The 17,033-nt window shown below is 31.6% G+C and overlaps 1 protein-coding gene across 1 annotated transcript; it reads left to right on the top strand.

Moving 5' to 3' along the window:
* The first annotated feature begins 303 nt into the window (after positions 1-303).
* LOC134686540 (baculoviral IAP repeat-containing protein 2-like) lies at positions 304-16,265 on the top strand. Its single transcript, XM_063546206.1, has 8 exons — positions 304-439; positions 2,585-3,516; positions 6,838-6,998; positions 7,520-7,646; positions 10,729-10,904; positions 11,903-11,942; positions 13,723-13,809; positions 14,960-16,265. The coding sequence occupies exons 2-8, from the start codon at positions 3,033-3,035 to the stop codon at positions 15,040-15,042; spliced, it is 1,158 nt and encodes a 385-aa protein (XP_063402276.1). The 5' UTR covers positions 304-439; positions 2,585-3,032; the 3' UTR covers positions 15,043-16,265.
* The last annotated feature ends 768 nt before the right edge of the window (positions 16,266-17,033 follow it).

The raw sequence follows: 17,033 nt of genomic DNA, 5'->3' as shown, positions 1-17,033 counted from the left end.
ACTTCCGATCTAAAAAATGTAGGCGGATGAGGTCATTAAGTGTAAAACGCGAAAAGTTACAGAAGGTATGCTTGTCGTATATCGAACGAAAGGTCGTACAAAGAACATTACGAAAACATCACTTTTACAGGAAAGACCTTTCAATTGTTTTACAAACAATTGAGATACTAGTTATTTTTGGTTTTGTACTAACATCAGACCTATGGTTTTCTCATTTAAATTATTTTACATCTTAAAACGAATATAACACACCAATTATTATCTCAGCTATTAACTTCCTCGTTTTTCAGGTAAGATCTTCTGTATGAGACATCATCACATGTACGTCATGTACACTAACAATTATACATGTATACGTATTTGTTTTATTTATAAATGACAAACGCATTGGTGATAATTTCATGGAGATGATGTTCAATGTTATGTAGAACAATATAACGTAAGTTATTTAATATATGTTTGTTAGTTTGCTATAAGTATTGTTTACGATAAAGGATGACGTATAAATAGATATTTAAAAATAACATGTTTGCAATATTTGATATTACACATTATCATTGATTATTGCGCAACACTCTTTTCATCAGGAAAACAATTTGTATTCTTGTTTGGATGTTTTATGTGCATTTTTGAAAAATATATTAAATAGAAGAAGAATAATATAATCATACTACAAATATTGTTTTTATCCAACATTACGCAACAACGAGTACTTTTATAACATGTGTAATGTAAAGTTGAAATAAAAAAAGGCGAACATACAAAGTTTAACAACCACTACACGTTATTTTGAAAATCATTGTTATTTTGATGTAGATATGTCTACCGTCCATTCCATACAATATATTACAATTATATTAATCATTAAAGAATTAATGCAAGATAGGGTACCGATTTATAACCCTGTATCTTTCAAAAGGGGGACATGTCAAAGACATTCATCAATTAAGATAATGTTTTTTGTTTATTTCCACGATTACCTAATCTACTGTGACATGTGAAGAGAAAAAAAAACACACTCTTAGAATTTGGAGTGTTTATAATTTCGGAATCAAAATGCATTTAATATAATTATATCTAGATATACTTCATATGTAAGAAAGTTTTGCATTTTCAAACATTACACAAGTTACGCAAAGGGGAACCGAAAAGTTAATCTTTGTATAACAATTTACACCACTGGGTCGATGCCACTGCTGGTGAACGTTTCGTCCCTTAGGATATCACCGGCTCAGTAGGAATTACTTCGGTGTTGACGTGGATATCATTAATGTGGCCTGATCAGAAAGTCGACGAACCAGGGAAATGTAAATAAAGTCGCGTCCCTTTTCGGTAAAATTTCATCGGGAGGTACCAAGACTTTGTTAATAATTATTCAGTATCAACTGCACACTAAATAAACGATTACTAGTATCTCGAATTATACATTCTTAGTACTGACGTTGTTTATCGTATTAATAACGTGTTATAGTATTCTTTAATTTTTCTTGATGGACATGATTATTTCAGTTAGTCTGTTATTGGTGATATTCATTTGACGTGGCTCGGTACTTATATATCCCGTCATTGTGTTATTGTTCTATAGTACAAAATGTGTATTGCTGTCTTTTGTTTTATCTTTTTTTATGTGCTTAGTTTATATACATACGGCTTAGTGTTTTTGTTACTTGGGGTTGCTCTGTATTTATACATCCCGTCATTATGTTGGTGTGCTATGATACTTTTGTGTATTCTTGTCTTATTTGTTACACCCTTGTTTGTATCTTAGTGTTTAAAAAAAAAATACCACAATGTTGACTGCTGTACTCCTATTTTTGATATTTGTACGTATTATATGTCTACGGATTTTGTTCACACATGCTAAGTAACATTTGAAACCCACAGAGACGGCCATAGCCATCGCTACTATATATCGCCTTCTATGCAATATTTCTCCAGTTATCATGACTTGCTCCCATTCATAGCTTTTGAAGACGAAACGCGCGTCTGGCGTATATACTAAATTTAGTCCTGGTATCTATGATGAGTTTATTATGAAAAAATAGAAATTATAGGTTTTTATCTCAGTCAGACGAAGCTGTATTTTTTACCCCTTTTAAAACTTTTTTCTCTGCACAACTCATGTTGGAAACTAAAGATATAAAACTCCACTTAACCAATACAAACTTGCAGATATTATATCCGATACTGTCAGTCACAAACTTATCATACCAGTTCGCATTGGGAAAAAAAGAACAAAAGGTCCTTTCTATAAATAAAGGCAACAGTAGTATACAACTGTTCAAAACTCATAAATCCATGTACAACCTTTCTATAATCTTTGCCAGCCAAAGTATCGATGCCAGTAGCCTTTTAAAATATAAACATAAATTATTTTACTTGAAAATACCTCTCCATTTCAGTCTGTACCTATCTTTTTTTTTTATACCTATACCAAACCAATTGCAACTTAAATATTTAACTACAAATCACATGTTGCCTGATTTTCATATTGACAAGTTCAAGTCTTTAAAACCTCTCATCGTAGGGCACATATACTATTGTGAATAAAATCATACAATTGTGTTCTCTTTTTTTTTTGCAGACTTTGAGGAAGTGTTTGTGGTTGCAGATTTTCGTTGAGGAAAAGACAAGATCGGCATTTTTTTTTGTACAATTATCAGACCACTTTAGGTTTAGAAATCGAATTTAAATATTACATATATCCTGAAATTTATAAAGTCATACGTCCTTTTCTAACGTAAGACCTTTTTTTATATCTCTTGGTCGTAGCCTAGCTGTTATCATCAATTGTTTATTATTATATAGCGAAAATGCATTCGTATACTGTGCAAAATATCAAAATGTTAAAACATATAATAATAACTAAAGTTTTTATCAATTTCGAATCATAAATCTGTTGCATGTAATAACAATAATTAATTGCAACATTTAAATACAAACAAATAATTGAATTTCCTATAATTGATAAATGATCTTTAAAATATATATTTTTCAATGATTAAAGTTATGAAAAGTTTTACCGATCAAATATGAAAATACATTCCTTTGTAACTTCGATTAAAATATATCATTATACGGACGGATTGCCCTTTTCTTGTCCTTTTTATCGACAGAATACGTTTCGAAATTGGCCTCTGGAAAGTCAATATCCAAGAACTTATTTATCAGAAGCAGGATTTTATTTTTGTGATGGAAAGACTGGTATATATGTTATACGATGCTTTGTGTGTGGAATTTTTACAATACCCACTACATGGAAGACTAATGAAACACCCGTTGAGGCTCATAAACGGCTATCAAAATGTTGCAGCTTTATAACTAACTGGTGTAATGATTCCAGATATGACTTTTCATATTCTACCAATATCTCAATATGTTCAACACTTACACAGCTCTATGTTCATAAAGAGTATGCTGAACTGAATAAGAGAATGGATTCTTTTAAAAATTGTTTCTACAAGGAAATGCTTAAACAGTATAAACATGCTGCAAGAACTGGACTATTTTATTCTGGTAAGTAATTATAGTACAATTACTAATAAATACCAATACTTCAGAGAACAATTGAAGGTCTTTCCACCTTGATAATAAGAATGAAATAGAAAAGTAAGAAATTGTTACTATGTGTTGATGTAATGTGGTAAATCAAACTGATATAGAAAAAAATAAAATTAATAGATTTATGCAGAAGACTTAATTGTTTTATAATGAACCAGAAAGAACTTTTAGCAACGGTCAAAATCTAGAACTTCAAGTTGACCTTTGATCTTGACCTCTATTTTGAGGTCATGGGTCAGTGATCTCAAGTGAAAAGACCCCAGGTCAATCACTTGACGTATGGTTGTGGAGAAATATCATGATTTTAAATGCATGAGGGGAGATCATGGGTTAATCAAACCTCTTCGACTTGAAAAGGTTGAAGTTGCGTCTTATTGTAAACAGTAATTTGGCAAACATATCATATCATTAACTGTAACAGTTTCTTTTGAAAATCGATAACAAACAAAATTCAAAATTTATAGCATGATCTTGACCTTTAACCTCGACCTCAATTTTCTTCAAATGGACCAAGGACTTCATATCAAAAGACTGTAGGCCTCTACGACTTATAACGTATGAATTTATCCAAAATATCGTCTATCTTAAATTGCAAAGGGAAATAACTCCCATAAGATGTCTTCCGATCACTCTATTCAAAGTAAACCAAATCATTCTTAAGAGTAGACGAACAATTTAGTGAAAACAGTTTGTTAAAATCTTTTACGGTTTTAGAGACATAGCGATAACAAGAAAAGGAGGGCGCGGGGAGATAACTCCTATAAGAATAAGAGTTCGGTCACACAGGCTGAGTTTTGAAACCCCCATTACTGTACAACATCAGTGGCGAAAAATCCATTCTATATGTTGTAAGACAAAACAGCATCTCCGGCGGCAGAAGAAAAAAAAATAATCAGAAGAAAAACAAAAGGTCTTTCCATGACACCCATGTAGGTATATTTTTTGTGTTCGTTAGGGGGGTATTATTTAAATGAAATTGAGTAGAAAGAAGTCTACCAGAATTGCTAAAAATTATGACTTTGGATTTAGTAATATTATCTTCCAGTCCCCAATTATTGCAACAGATCTGTAGACCCCTAGGAGTTTCAGAAAGCAACATTAGATCATCTGCATACATCAGACAATTGAGTTTTGTATTATTTAATTTAACTGGAAAGCAATCCTCATCAAATATATTTGGAATATCATTAACAAAAGTGTTGTATAAGATGAGACTTAAATGATCTCCCTGTCTAACTCCTATAAAAGACGAAAAAGTGTCAGTTACATGATTAGGGTCAATTTTCACTGACAATAAAGTTTTACTATACATATCTTTCACAACATTATAAAACAAATCAATAACACCAAGTTTTCTTAATTTATAAAATATCAAATGTACAAAAATATTGTATATGTTGTTTTGCGTTTTATTAAAGGAATGTCACTCCTAACAGAGAAACCAATGCCACACTGGCCATTACCATGTCAAAGTATGTTAAAACCACAGGTTTCCAGGTCAAGATCAATGGATTTTTTACTGAAGAATAAAAATTGTCATGTGGTCATTTATTATCCAATATTGAGACTGATTCTCAAAGTATATGAAATAAAATTGTATAAATAGCTTGGCACACTAATTTATTTCAGGGATGACTGTTATATTTTTTCTGTCTATGAAGAAATAACATACAAAAAAGTGGTGCACATTGAATAAACTGCGTTGCTGATCTTTAAATCAGTTTAATGAAGTCTTGAGCTGGCATGTCAGTTAACTGTTAGTAGTCTGTTGTTATTTATGTTTTATTGTAATTTTGTTTATTTTATGTTGGTTACATCTTCTTACATTAGACTCGGATTTCTCTTGAACTGAATTTTAATGTGCGTAATGTATGCAATTTCTTTTCTACATTGCCTAGAGGTACAGGGGAAGGGTTGAGATCTCATAAACATGTTTGACCCCGCCGCATTTGTGAGCCTGTCCAAAGTCAGGTGCATCTGGTCTTTGTAAGTCTTGTATTATTGTTAATTTTAGTATCTTGTGTACAAATTTGGAGGTCAGTATGGCGTTCATTATCACTGAACTAGTATATATTTGTTTAGGGGGCAGCTGAAGGACGCCTCCTGGTGCGGCAATTTCTCGCTACATTGAAGACCTGTTGGTGGCCTTCTGCTGTTGTCTTTTCCATAGTCGGGTTGTTGTCTTTTTGACACATTCCCCATTTTCCATTCTCAATTTTATTTCATTTTTTATGTTAATAGACAGAAAAAATGTTACAGGCATTCCTGATAATTTAATTCTAAATTTGCATTTAAATCGTGAAAAAAACGTTGAGGACGTCTTCACATGACAAAATGTTGTATATGAGCTGATAGACAAAACACTGTAAGCCAATCAGAAGACAACTTACATCCAATATTAAGTAATTATGCGATAACAAATTAAAAAAGTTATCGTAAACTACATTTGTTGTCGTTATATGTATGTGTTACACTGTATGTACGTCAACGTAAAGTTCCTTTCATAAACAAAAATAAACAATGGTTTTGCAGGTATACTTAAAATTGATAAAACATGATAACCGATAAAAATAATTGAACTTTGAAATTTAAGTTAACTCACGACTTCGACACTTTTAAATTCCTCAATTGGTAGCTTGAAAATTTCGTGAGCAGAAATTAGCACATAAGCAAAATTAAATGAAAAGATAGTGAAATAATCAAAGCATACGAAGAAAACAATGAAACAATTATATTGAAAAATACTTGTAATACATACATGTTCATGTACGACGTACCCACTCAATAACTTAATATTTTTCTCCTGCAATCAATAAGTCCTTTAAGGAGAATGTTCACGAGGTTAATTCGATAATGAATTTAAAGGTTAGGTCAGGTACACAAAACTCATAATAATCTCATTTTTAATATAACGAAGGATAATTTATGGGAATGTCTAGAAATTGAAAAACAAAATAACTTAAATGCACTACGTTACATTGTTTTTAAATAAAATACACACATTTGTTAAAATGTTTTCATCAGAGCTCAATTTTTGTAAAACATGCTATTGTACTGGCCATTTTTAATCTATTTTAAGTTTTGCAACTTAAAAAGGTGTAATATATATTTCGCATAAAATCCAAGCTGAACACGATTCGCTTGGTGAAATCACAATTTCGGCATCATATCTCAGTGTCTATTGTATTAATTACTGTTTATCCTTTGTAATACAATATATGTTATATCATTATGTTATATCGGTTGCTGGTCGACAAATGCATTTTAATTTCGTAGACGATTCCTTGATTTGTTGCTGTTGTAACTTCAAGCTGTACTTCTCTGATTCTGAGGATGTCATGTGGCAGAGGCATGTGTTGTTTAGTCCAGATTGCTTTTATTTACGAGAAACCAAAGGAGTTGATTTTGTAAACAAATCACAGGAGAAATGGAGAAAGGTTTTTATATTGTTTGTTATGGTAGTTATCTTTGCCAGTAGTGTGCAGTCTTTCATAGGTATTGGTGACGTTACCAGAATGTTGAGTTTCACAACAGAAGGGATTATTTTCTTTTGTAAAGTCATAGTTTTTTAAATGTTCCGTATACTAACATATTTGGACTTCATTTTGACGTTAATAAATGGAGACAAAAATTTAATTTTAACAAAATTTCCTTCTAGATACTAGCTTTTGACCATAATCAAACTTTTGTCCAACAACGTCCAATATAAAAAAAAAAAGAAGATAAAAAAGAAGATGTTGTATGATTGCCAATGCAATAACTCTCTACAAGAGACCGATATGACACAGATATTTTCTGGCGAGAGACCTAACTCGAAAGTGGCCTGTTTATTTACTGACGATCACACGTTGATCGAAATAAAATTGGCATTACTACATTTATCATATTTTTATTAATGTTTTTTTTTAATTGAATGTTACATGTAAATGACAAAACAATTATTTGCATTTTTTATAAGATCTACAAGCCAAACAACAAAATGATGGTAGACGTAGAAAGTCGTATAGCAACATTTAAAACGAGATGGAAAACAACAGTCAGACAAACACCAGAGATGCTGGCATATGCAGGATTTTACTATGCTGGTTAGTAAGTGTCAGCCTATCTAACCATAAAAGACGACATGTGAATGTTGGTAAAACTAAGATCAAACATCTATTTTAATAAGACATTTGCGAAATCTTGGTCTTTCTCAAAGTGTAAAAATAAATCGTCGATCCAAAACAATGTAACGATAGAGAAGTTTCCAGCAATGTGTTAACATTACTAATTGCATAATTATCCAAATTGAAAATGCTGCCATTGTACGAAGTATAATAGAATGAACTAACATTATTTTAGAAATAAATTTAACATGAGTCACATAAATTATTGCAATTGTCGTTGCAGTTGATAGATTGGGACAATTGCTGAAAAAAGTCAGAAATACTTTGTGTAAGCTTACGAAAGGTACAATCAACCATAGAGCATGTGTATGCTAAGGCACATACTTTCTTTCTTTTATTTTGTTTTAAAGAGAATGAGGAAATACAGCGGACGGGTGTTTTTGAGCTATTTAATCTTAAATGTCACTGACATATAATGTATATTCGGTATAATGTTGAATTTTATTTTTACTGAATAGGACAAACACTTTTGCCTACGTTTTTGGTTTTAATAGAAAAAACACAACTATTCGAAAAAAAAAAAAACAAGAAAAAAAAAACATTTATCGACGAATTTTTCTGTGTCGGAAATATATTTTATACTGTTCGCCAGACTCAGTTGAAATGTACAATAGTTGTACTCAAATAGTTAAAACTTTGCTATCTATGTTATCAACACACAGAAAATGACAAACGAGTTCCAAGTTGTGTTTTTTTCATGCAATTAATATAACAAGATCCCTGGAATCATTTTGTATGGAGTTTTTTTTTCGCGGTGTCGATAAATATTTTCCATGAACATAGGTGGAACTGGTATGCTCGAAAAATTAACTAAATTTAACCCTTGTTCCGCTCGAAAAATTATCGAAATCTAACCATTGTTCCGAGCCTGGTACTATGTTCATGGAATTGTAAGATAGAGTACACTGACGACGCAGGGGTCCATCCAGCCATTTTTTGAAGAGGATTCCAACCAAAGAAAAAAGGGGTGGGGTGACCAAATGTCCCTTACTAAAGTATATATCAGCAGGAAAAGGAATGTTCCAACCCCCAGAACAGTCTGTGATCTCTCACTGCGCTGTTGTTCATTTCAAAACAAAGTTTATACGCAAATCATTCTGTTCAATTGATTGTTAGGGATAACAAAAATCAAAAGAGTAGCAGGCGAGAAGAAATTGTCAAAAAAAATCACAATCTATTTAAATCGGCAACGCAACAGTTGCGGGTACAAAGTTTTAATCGTGCAGTAGAGTATCATCTGAACAATATTTTTGCTGGTTTTCGTATACTTACCATTGCATTAAAAGAACCCTGTTTGGCGGGGAAAGTCTATTTATGTTGCTGATCATATCCTACATCTTTCTACACATTCGGTCCTGAAAATCCTTGTCTTCAAGTATTCGACTTTGTGTGGTCCTGATGGTAATTTCAGAAAAGTGCACTCGGACACATGATTATTTTTCGTAGAAGACACCATTTGCTATTTTGTATATGTATTGTTGGTTTGTTTTTGTATTTTGAGATGACCCCTTGTTTTTGTCACCTGTAATCTTAAGACTAAAGTGTAATCCTAGAGTTTCCACAAATGTCTATTAAGATTTCTTAATATATTTTACTTGCATATTATCTCATTTTCATAATAGACGTCTTATTCAAACGCAAATAGTACACCGCCTCCCCGCACTAACAATACTTCAATATGTACCGTAATTGCCTTGCTTTAATTCGACTTATCATCGACACAAATTTTTGATTGACGTTACAATGCGGATGTTAGAAAACGAACGTATATACGCATCTAATATGTATTATTGTATCTGTATTCTGAATCTCAAAATATTGGATAATTATTCAAGAGAACGGTAAATGTAACATTGTAGATGTTATCAAATGACTTACGTTCTTTTAAACTATGTAATATATGTGAAGCTCTATTCAAAGCCTAGAATAAATGAATGAATATAATAAAGCCTATCAAATCATTATCATGAATGCAGTTTTCGTATTTTGCAGGAGAAACAAAATACATTTCTTGTGGGTTTTTTTCATAGCTCTATACGATATAGTGTTGCATATTGTTGAAGGCGAAAAAGAGATCCATAACATAAAATTTGGCTTATATGCGTTCTAAGTTTATGCTCGCGATCGATAGTTTTTACAATGTTTCGGTATTCTTAGCAAATCTCTATACTATTAAGTACTTGATATAAATATTAAAACAGAACCTTTCGCTTTGTTCTGATCTAAGGACAGGCAAATAAAAAAGTATCTTTCCAAAAGAAAAACTTCAGTATAAGGGTCTTTTCAACACGCATAAATTAAATAGTATTGGAATCAATTTAATTGAATGATTCCATTTAAAGATAGAAAAATAAAACCGTATAGAGCAATGTAAAGGAGCATGTATACACCACTTATCTTCTAACATGCGTAGCTATGGTTTTTTTTTATATATAAACATTTGCGTTTCTAAATTGTGTTGATGTATAGGGGGGGTTGAGATCTCACTAACATGTTAAACCCGCCGCATTTATGCGCCTGTCCCAAGTCAGGAGCCTCTTTCCTTTGTTAGTCTTGTATTATTTTAATTTTAGTTTCTTGTGTACAATTTAGAAATTAGTATGGCGTTCATTATCTTTGAACTAGTTTATATTTGTTTATGGGCCAGCTGAAGGACGCCTCCGGATGCGGAAATGTCTCGCTACATTGAAGACCTGTTGGTGACCTTCTACTGTTGTTTTTTTCTTTGGTCGGGTTGTTGTCTTTTGACACATTTCCCATTTCCATTCTCAATTTTATTTTTTACCTTCACTTTACGATAATGAGATCTGTATGATTTCATAAGGTGTAACAAAAACTGACAGTCATCAACACATTATTTTGAACTACACCAAGCAACACAACTAATTAATCATAGTAAAAAAATGCCAAAAAGACCCCTCCTTCTCCAAAACAAACAAAAAACACAAAAATACAAAAAAACAAAAAACAAACACAATTATGATCATGTATTTCTCAATAGGGGAAGAAGGAGGGGATACTGATTGTGTTAGATGTTTTTACTGTGACAGAGGCCTTAAACGTTGGGAACCGTCTGACGAACCGTGGACAGAACATATTGTTAAATCGAAGGAATGCAAATTCGTAGAACTAATGAGGGGACACTTGTATATTAAACATGTTTGCGAAAACTACAAGGTAAATACAACATGTAATTAGTTTAATAAGTACCAATGTAGATCGATTGATTACGAATAGAAATTTTTCAAAAACTGACGCTTACATTTATAACTCGGGCTTTGTTTAAATGAGTTCAGAAACAGAAACGTGTAAAGCATTTTATAGTTTGAAACATAACTTATCAAAAATGTAGACGTTAATATCATTAGCTATTTTGGTGTTATCAGCAGGGGTGTACGGACTTGTAGACTGGTTTTGAAATTGCGCTGTAAAATTCCATTTATACACCTATGATCATATTAAAAACTTATCTATTATATATTATCTATAGAAACGGATCCTACAAATTAATGTAAGATACAGACACAGAAAATAATTATATTTATAAGTACGTCTGAGTCAGTGACAACTCTACAACAGATTTATTCATCGGATCACTAGCAATGATGGCGATACATGGTTGTGTACATTATGTATATATACAACTCGTCTAAATATCAACCCAACAATGTTAGATCTGTACATTTGCTTTAGCAAATTTTTTGTTCTTCCCTCACCGGGATTCGAACCCATGCTACTTAGATATTGTGACACCAAATCGTCTACACTGTAGCCGTAGACCACACGACCACCTGGACTTCATAAACATTATGCTCTCGGTGGCCGGGTGTTACCTTTCCACGTCTGTTTTAATCTCAACAATTTTAGATATATAAATTTGCTTTCGCAATGTTTTTGTTCTTCCCTAACAGGGATTCGAACCCGTACAACTGAGATATCGTGACACCAAATCGCCTGCATAGATAATTTAGCTGATCTGTAAAAATAACATCTCAATGCCTTATATATCATGTACTGTAGTAAGACGCTAGATTAAAACAGACGTGGAAAGGTAACACCCGGCCACCAAGTCTAAATTACAAACTACGTTCGAACCTATGATTGCGTTTGATGAAAACCGCAATTTGTATACGTATGCATATATTTTAAATTCATGTATTGTTTGGATATTTTAGACAAAAAATGAAAATAAAAAACCAAACAGGGACAGTCAAGGTACGTTAACTAAGAAAACAATAGCTGAAATCATGTAGCTCATATTCAGTGTTTATCGTTAAGCAACTGAATATTAAACTAAACTTACAATACATATCCATTTCTTTCATATAAGGGTAAGACTGAATACCAAGACAAACAGCCGCATCAATGTGACAACAAGTTGTTCGTAGCATTAGAAACATTAGTTTTTATCAGATTCTTTATGAAGACACTGTCTCAGGACAAATATTGTGGAATAAAAGAGGGTTTACACATTTTCTGTAGTACGGTCATATAATTATGAATTAATAAGTTACCATTAAGATCGAACAGTTTCCATAAACTCAATTATATATAGTATATATATAGAAACAGTGTTCATTTAATGTAATACTTTCAAATTCTGTTCAATCACATCAAAATTCTTCAAGTCAAACTTAAACTTATTTTCGCAATTAAATTTTAAAGTATTTCCAGTTTAAATCGACACATGTTTGTTCAGTGAACCGGATATACGATAGTGATTGCATACAGTAATATTATCAGGTGTGAAAATCAACTGTATTGGTTTTTAAAATTTAATTATGCAAGTAAAACTATTGTATAAACTCATTTAATATTTTCCCTGGTCAAGTGAGGCTGTTAAAATAAAGGGCCCCCTTTAGTATGCAACCTGGGCTACGTAGGTACTTATATATCAGGAAATGATTGAATAAAATATTTGTTATCGTTAAAATTTTTTTTTTAAATGTAATACTTAAATATGACATGTGCACTTTATAGCAAAATTGTTGAAAAAAATTTGATGTCTAATTGTTAAAGAGAATAGTTGTATCGTTTTTTTATCAGTAGATTAAAAGTCAACTATAAATATTACTAGTATGTTATATACATATACATTTTCATGGATCTACAATCTGTCGAATCTGTAATTTGGCATTGCACCAGGTCATTTTTTAATTGTTTGTGGCTTTGAACTAGCTGTCCGATAACTGCGAGTACTCTCAGAACTGTTCATTGTGTCTTTTTGTGTCGGGATGTATAAGAACCCGGCCACGTCCACTTGTATTTTTTGTATATCTGATGAGTTAAGCCTTATTCAGCTGATTTCTATAGTTCGTTCTTATGTTGTCCTGTTTTACCACTGTCTCAGGTAAAGGGGGGACCACGCTAACATGTTAAACCCCGCCACATTATTTATGTATGTGCCTGTCCCAAGTCAGGAGCCTGTAATTCAGTGGTTGTCGTTTGTTTATTTGTTACATATTTGTTTTTCGTTCATTTTTTTTAAAAAATAAGGCCGTTAGTTGTCTCGTTTGAATTATTTTACATTGTCTTATCGGGGCCTTTTATAGCTGACTATACGGTATGGGCTTTGCTCATTGTTGAAGACCGTACGGTGACCTATAGTTGTTAAAGTTTGTGTCATTTTGGTCTTTTGTTGGTAGTTGTCTCATTGGCAATCATACCATATCTTCTTTTTTATATAGCTTTATGAATCGATATTAAATAAAGGTAGTGAAGGATAGAAGTTAATGAGACGACAAAACAAATTGAAAGACAGATGTAAACGAAAGCATCTTAATGACAATCACAAGACAATCTACAGCAGTAAAAAAAGGTTTAAATACAACATACATTAATGAATGAACCGTCATCAAAGCTTTTCATGTAGCTCCTATATAATTGGTTGCCTTTCCTTTTGATATATTTAAAAAAAAATGTTGAACGTTATCCCTAGTCATAAATTTCAATTGCATAAACATTGATAAAGTGACAATGGTTTATTCTCCCTTAGAGTACAATAACAAACTGACACTGTCTGAAATGGGATTTTCTGTGGATGATATTCAATATGCCATCAGCACGTTTGCAGATAATTCAGGTAAATATCTCATAAAATGATAGGGGTTTAGTCACAGTAACAATTGAATGTCACTGTAACAGCAAAGAGATACAATATAATCACGTGTAAATATTTTCTTATCACGATACTTAAAGTAACATACACAGCGAACAATGACATTAAAACATAATTGTGTGTTTATCCCTAATTTTAGTCTGGGTTCAAGCAGTTGTTTTGAAAACGCGGAACGATTCGTTCAATTTTTGTTTTTATATCAATATAATGTGCAGATATGTTAAAAAATGTACTATAAATTCCGAATTTAAATACATGTATATCCTTGCAGTTGGAACTAGTTACATTCAAAATCATAAACAAGAGCAGCAAAAAAAATAGATCACTTCTTGATTGTAGTTAAGTAAGAGGTGTATGACAGTTCTAGAGCATAAAAACAACTGGAAAGACATCACCAATATTCTGCAAACGGCATATACAATATACTAGAACACACCCGAACTGACATGAGGGATACTAAGTTACAAGCTCTAAACATAGTAAATTGTTACAGCAAATATGCAATAACTATAATATTACGTTATAAAAAAAGGACACAGCCGATACCATTTGGAGCGTAATTGTGTGTTAACTGTTGTAGTACAAAATTTGGTAAACATATTTTATGAAAAGTATGTGAAAATTTATAACAGTCCAAAATTGAAGTCTTGTCTAGTGCTAAATGCCAGTGCGATGATGGAAAAAAATATCCTATGTTAGACCAATTTTTGCGAGTTTTCTAACTATCTTGAAATTAATAATACAAGGCGATAGCCTGTTAAAAGACAGAAACAACCAAAAAAAAAGTGCTGCATATTTACAAATGAATGCATTTTTTGTTATCTTAAGCCTTGAAATATAATGGGCATATATCACCGTTCGGCTTACAACAATTTGCAAATCCTATACGGTATTATACATTAAATACGAAATTATTGTACTATGAAAACAAATATAAGTTTTTAAATTAAAACATGTTTCCTGATGAACGTGATAACCAAATATTCTTAGAATCATATTCCATCTTGTACCAGTGCATTACAAATGCATAGTCCGATAGTTGAATTTACTTAACCATGTTAAACGTTAATAATAAATTATGTATATGTTATAAATGAGATATTTTATATTATAGAAGGATGTTGCAACTATGAAATAGAAGATCTTTTGAACATTTTAATTCAAAGACATGAATCATCACGAGACAATGATGTTTAAAGACAAACTATGACATATGACAGAATTTTTCAGTTCTAAAACTAGGATTCCAAAAGTTTGTTAATGTATGCATTTTTTTAAAAAATATTCAAACACAATGAATATTACAATAGAATTACTGATATCAGTGCCTATAAATAAAGTAGATATTCATAATATTTATAACGATGCAATTTTTCATGAAGTTTTAAATACATGCAATTTGGTTCATATGACAATTATTGGTTTTATAATAAGTAAGAATACTTATTTGATATCAACCCGAGTGATTTATTTGTAATATGACGATAAACTTGTATTCGATGAGCCTAGTTTTACTATTTAAATGAAATAAGCAAAACTGCTATCAACCGATAGTTGAAAGTGATCAAAATCCAAAAGGAATATATAGCCAGTGGAAACGTCGATATATTGTCACATTATGCTGGACAAGCCAATTATATTCACGCAGATAATTGTTTAACTTTTTCGTATCACATTCTGTACAGTGTGACACGAGAAATGTGTCTTTATGCAAGACATAGATAACAGGCTGCAACCATAAGTTGAACATAAGGAGGGGATTATGCGTTTCATTTGGTATTGTTTTGCATATTATTCATAAGACTTTTTGTATTGTTTAAATACCATTGCAAGAAGGGTTAGACTAATATATAGAAATATAGAGGGACTTAAAAGTAATCAAAATGCGAATGACTCCTTTATCTGATTGAGGTAAAGTAGGAGAGGTAAAACATGACGTTAGAGATGGCATTTTAGTATTAACTATATGAATTGTTAATATGAAGTGATCAAATAGTTTTATTATACTTCACGTTAAAATGCCATTTTTTGATTGGTTAAGACGAGGTTGTCAATTTACTCTATCACATGGCTGAGCGGGTGACAATTTTTTGTAATGTTACCCTCTCGTCTAGGCCAATCAGAAATCGATAATTGAAAGAACAATGAATTGAATTTACATCAAGGAATTAAATACAATGCTTAAGTTCTACTTTTGGCTCAGATTTTATTATCGACTGTTAAAATAAATAAAATAAAACATTTTGCTTGACTTTTTTTGTTTTTTGTCTAATGCCCGTAACGTTGTTATGAACGTGACGTCATAGAAAATACTTTTAAAATAAAAGTAATCTGTAAAAGCCAATAATAATAGGACATTCAGTATAATAAATTAAATAACACATAGCTGAGAGGGTGATAGAGCAGATTGGAACCCCTCGAAAAGGCATTGTCAACCTTGGCTTCGCCGCGGTTGACAATGTTTTCTAGGGGTACCAATCTGCTCTATCATCCTCTCAGCTATGTGTTATTTATATAATGTTCTAAGTGAAACACATTTAGAAACATTGACTTTACATAAGGTAATAGTACTGTATGCCGCGCTGATCATACTACAAAAAAAAATGTTGCGTACAAGTTAAAATATTGTTAAAATTTTTAATGTGTGAAGATCTTTTTAAACCCAAATGGCTGATATAGTAGCCGGTTTATATTGATTTGGGTTTTTAATGAAAAATTAGAATAATTGGTGAAAAAGCCTATGTGAGACCTCAAAATTGAAAGTATTGTCCTTTTTCTTTATCTAACTATTGTTAATCAATACAAAAATCACCAAAAAAATAATCGTGATTTGGTACTGGCTGTTATTATAGGGAGACAATTCAATTTAAATCTCAATGTGTTTAAATCCCATGCAGGAGAGATAAATCTTGTTACACGAATGGGTAGCTCATCAACTATAGTCTATATCTTAAATATCTTTTATATATTTATTTTGCTAGTCCGTGACTCGCAAACATTAATAAAAACCCTAAATATGTCTTTGCTATGTAGTTTTTTGAAAAGATAGTTTGTATTGTATGCGTTGAGGCCATATAGTTTATGGTAAAAACAATGCATGGGAGTTAAAAACAAGACGTGTGAAAAAAAGCATATAGAAAACCAATAAGTTGGTATAATATTATTTGTCGCCAAAAGTTGGGTTGTTA

The sequence above is a fragment of the Mytilus trossulus genome, chromosome 10, assembly GCF_036588685.1.
Source record: "Mytilus trossulus isolate FHL-02 chromosome 10, PNRI_Mtr1.1.1.hap1, whole genome shotgun sequence".
NCBI classification, from domain to species: Eukaryota; Metazoa; Mollusca; class Bivalvia; order Mytilida; family Mytilidae; genus Mytilus; species Mytilus trossulus.
Note: the sequence above shows the minus strand (reverse complement) of the source record. Positions and strands in the feature narration are given on the sequence as shown.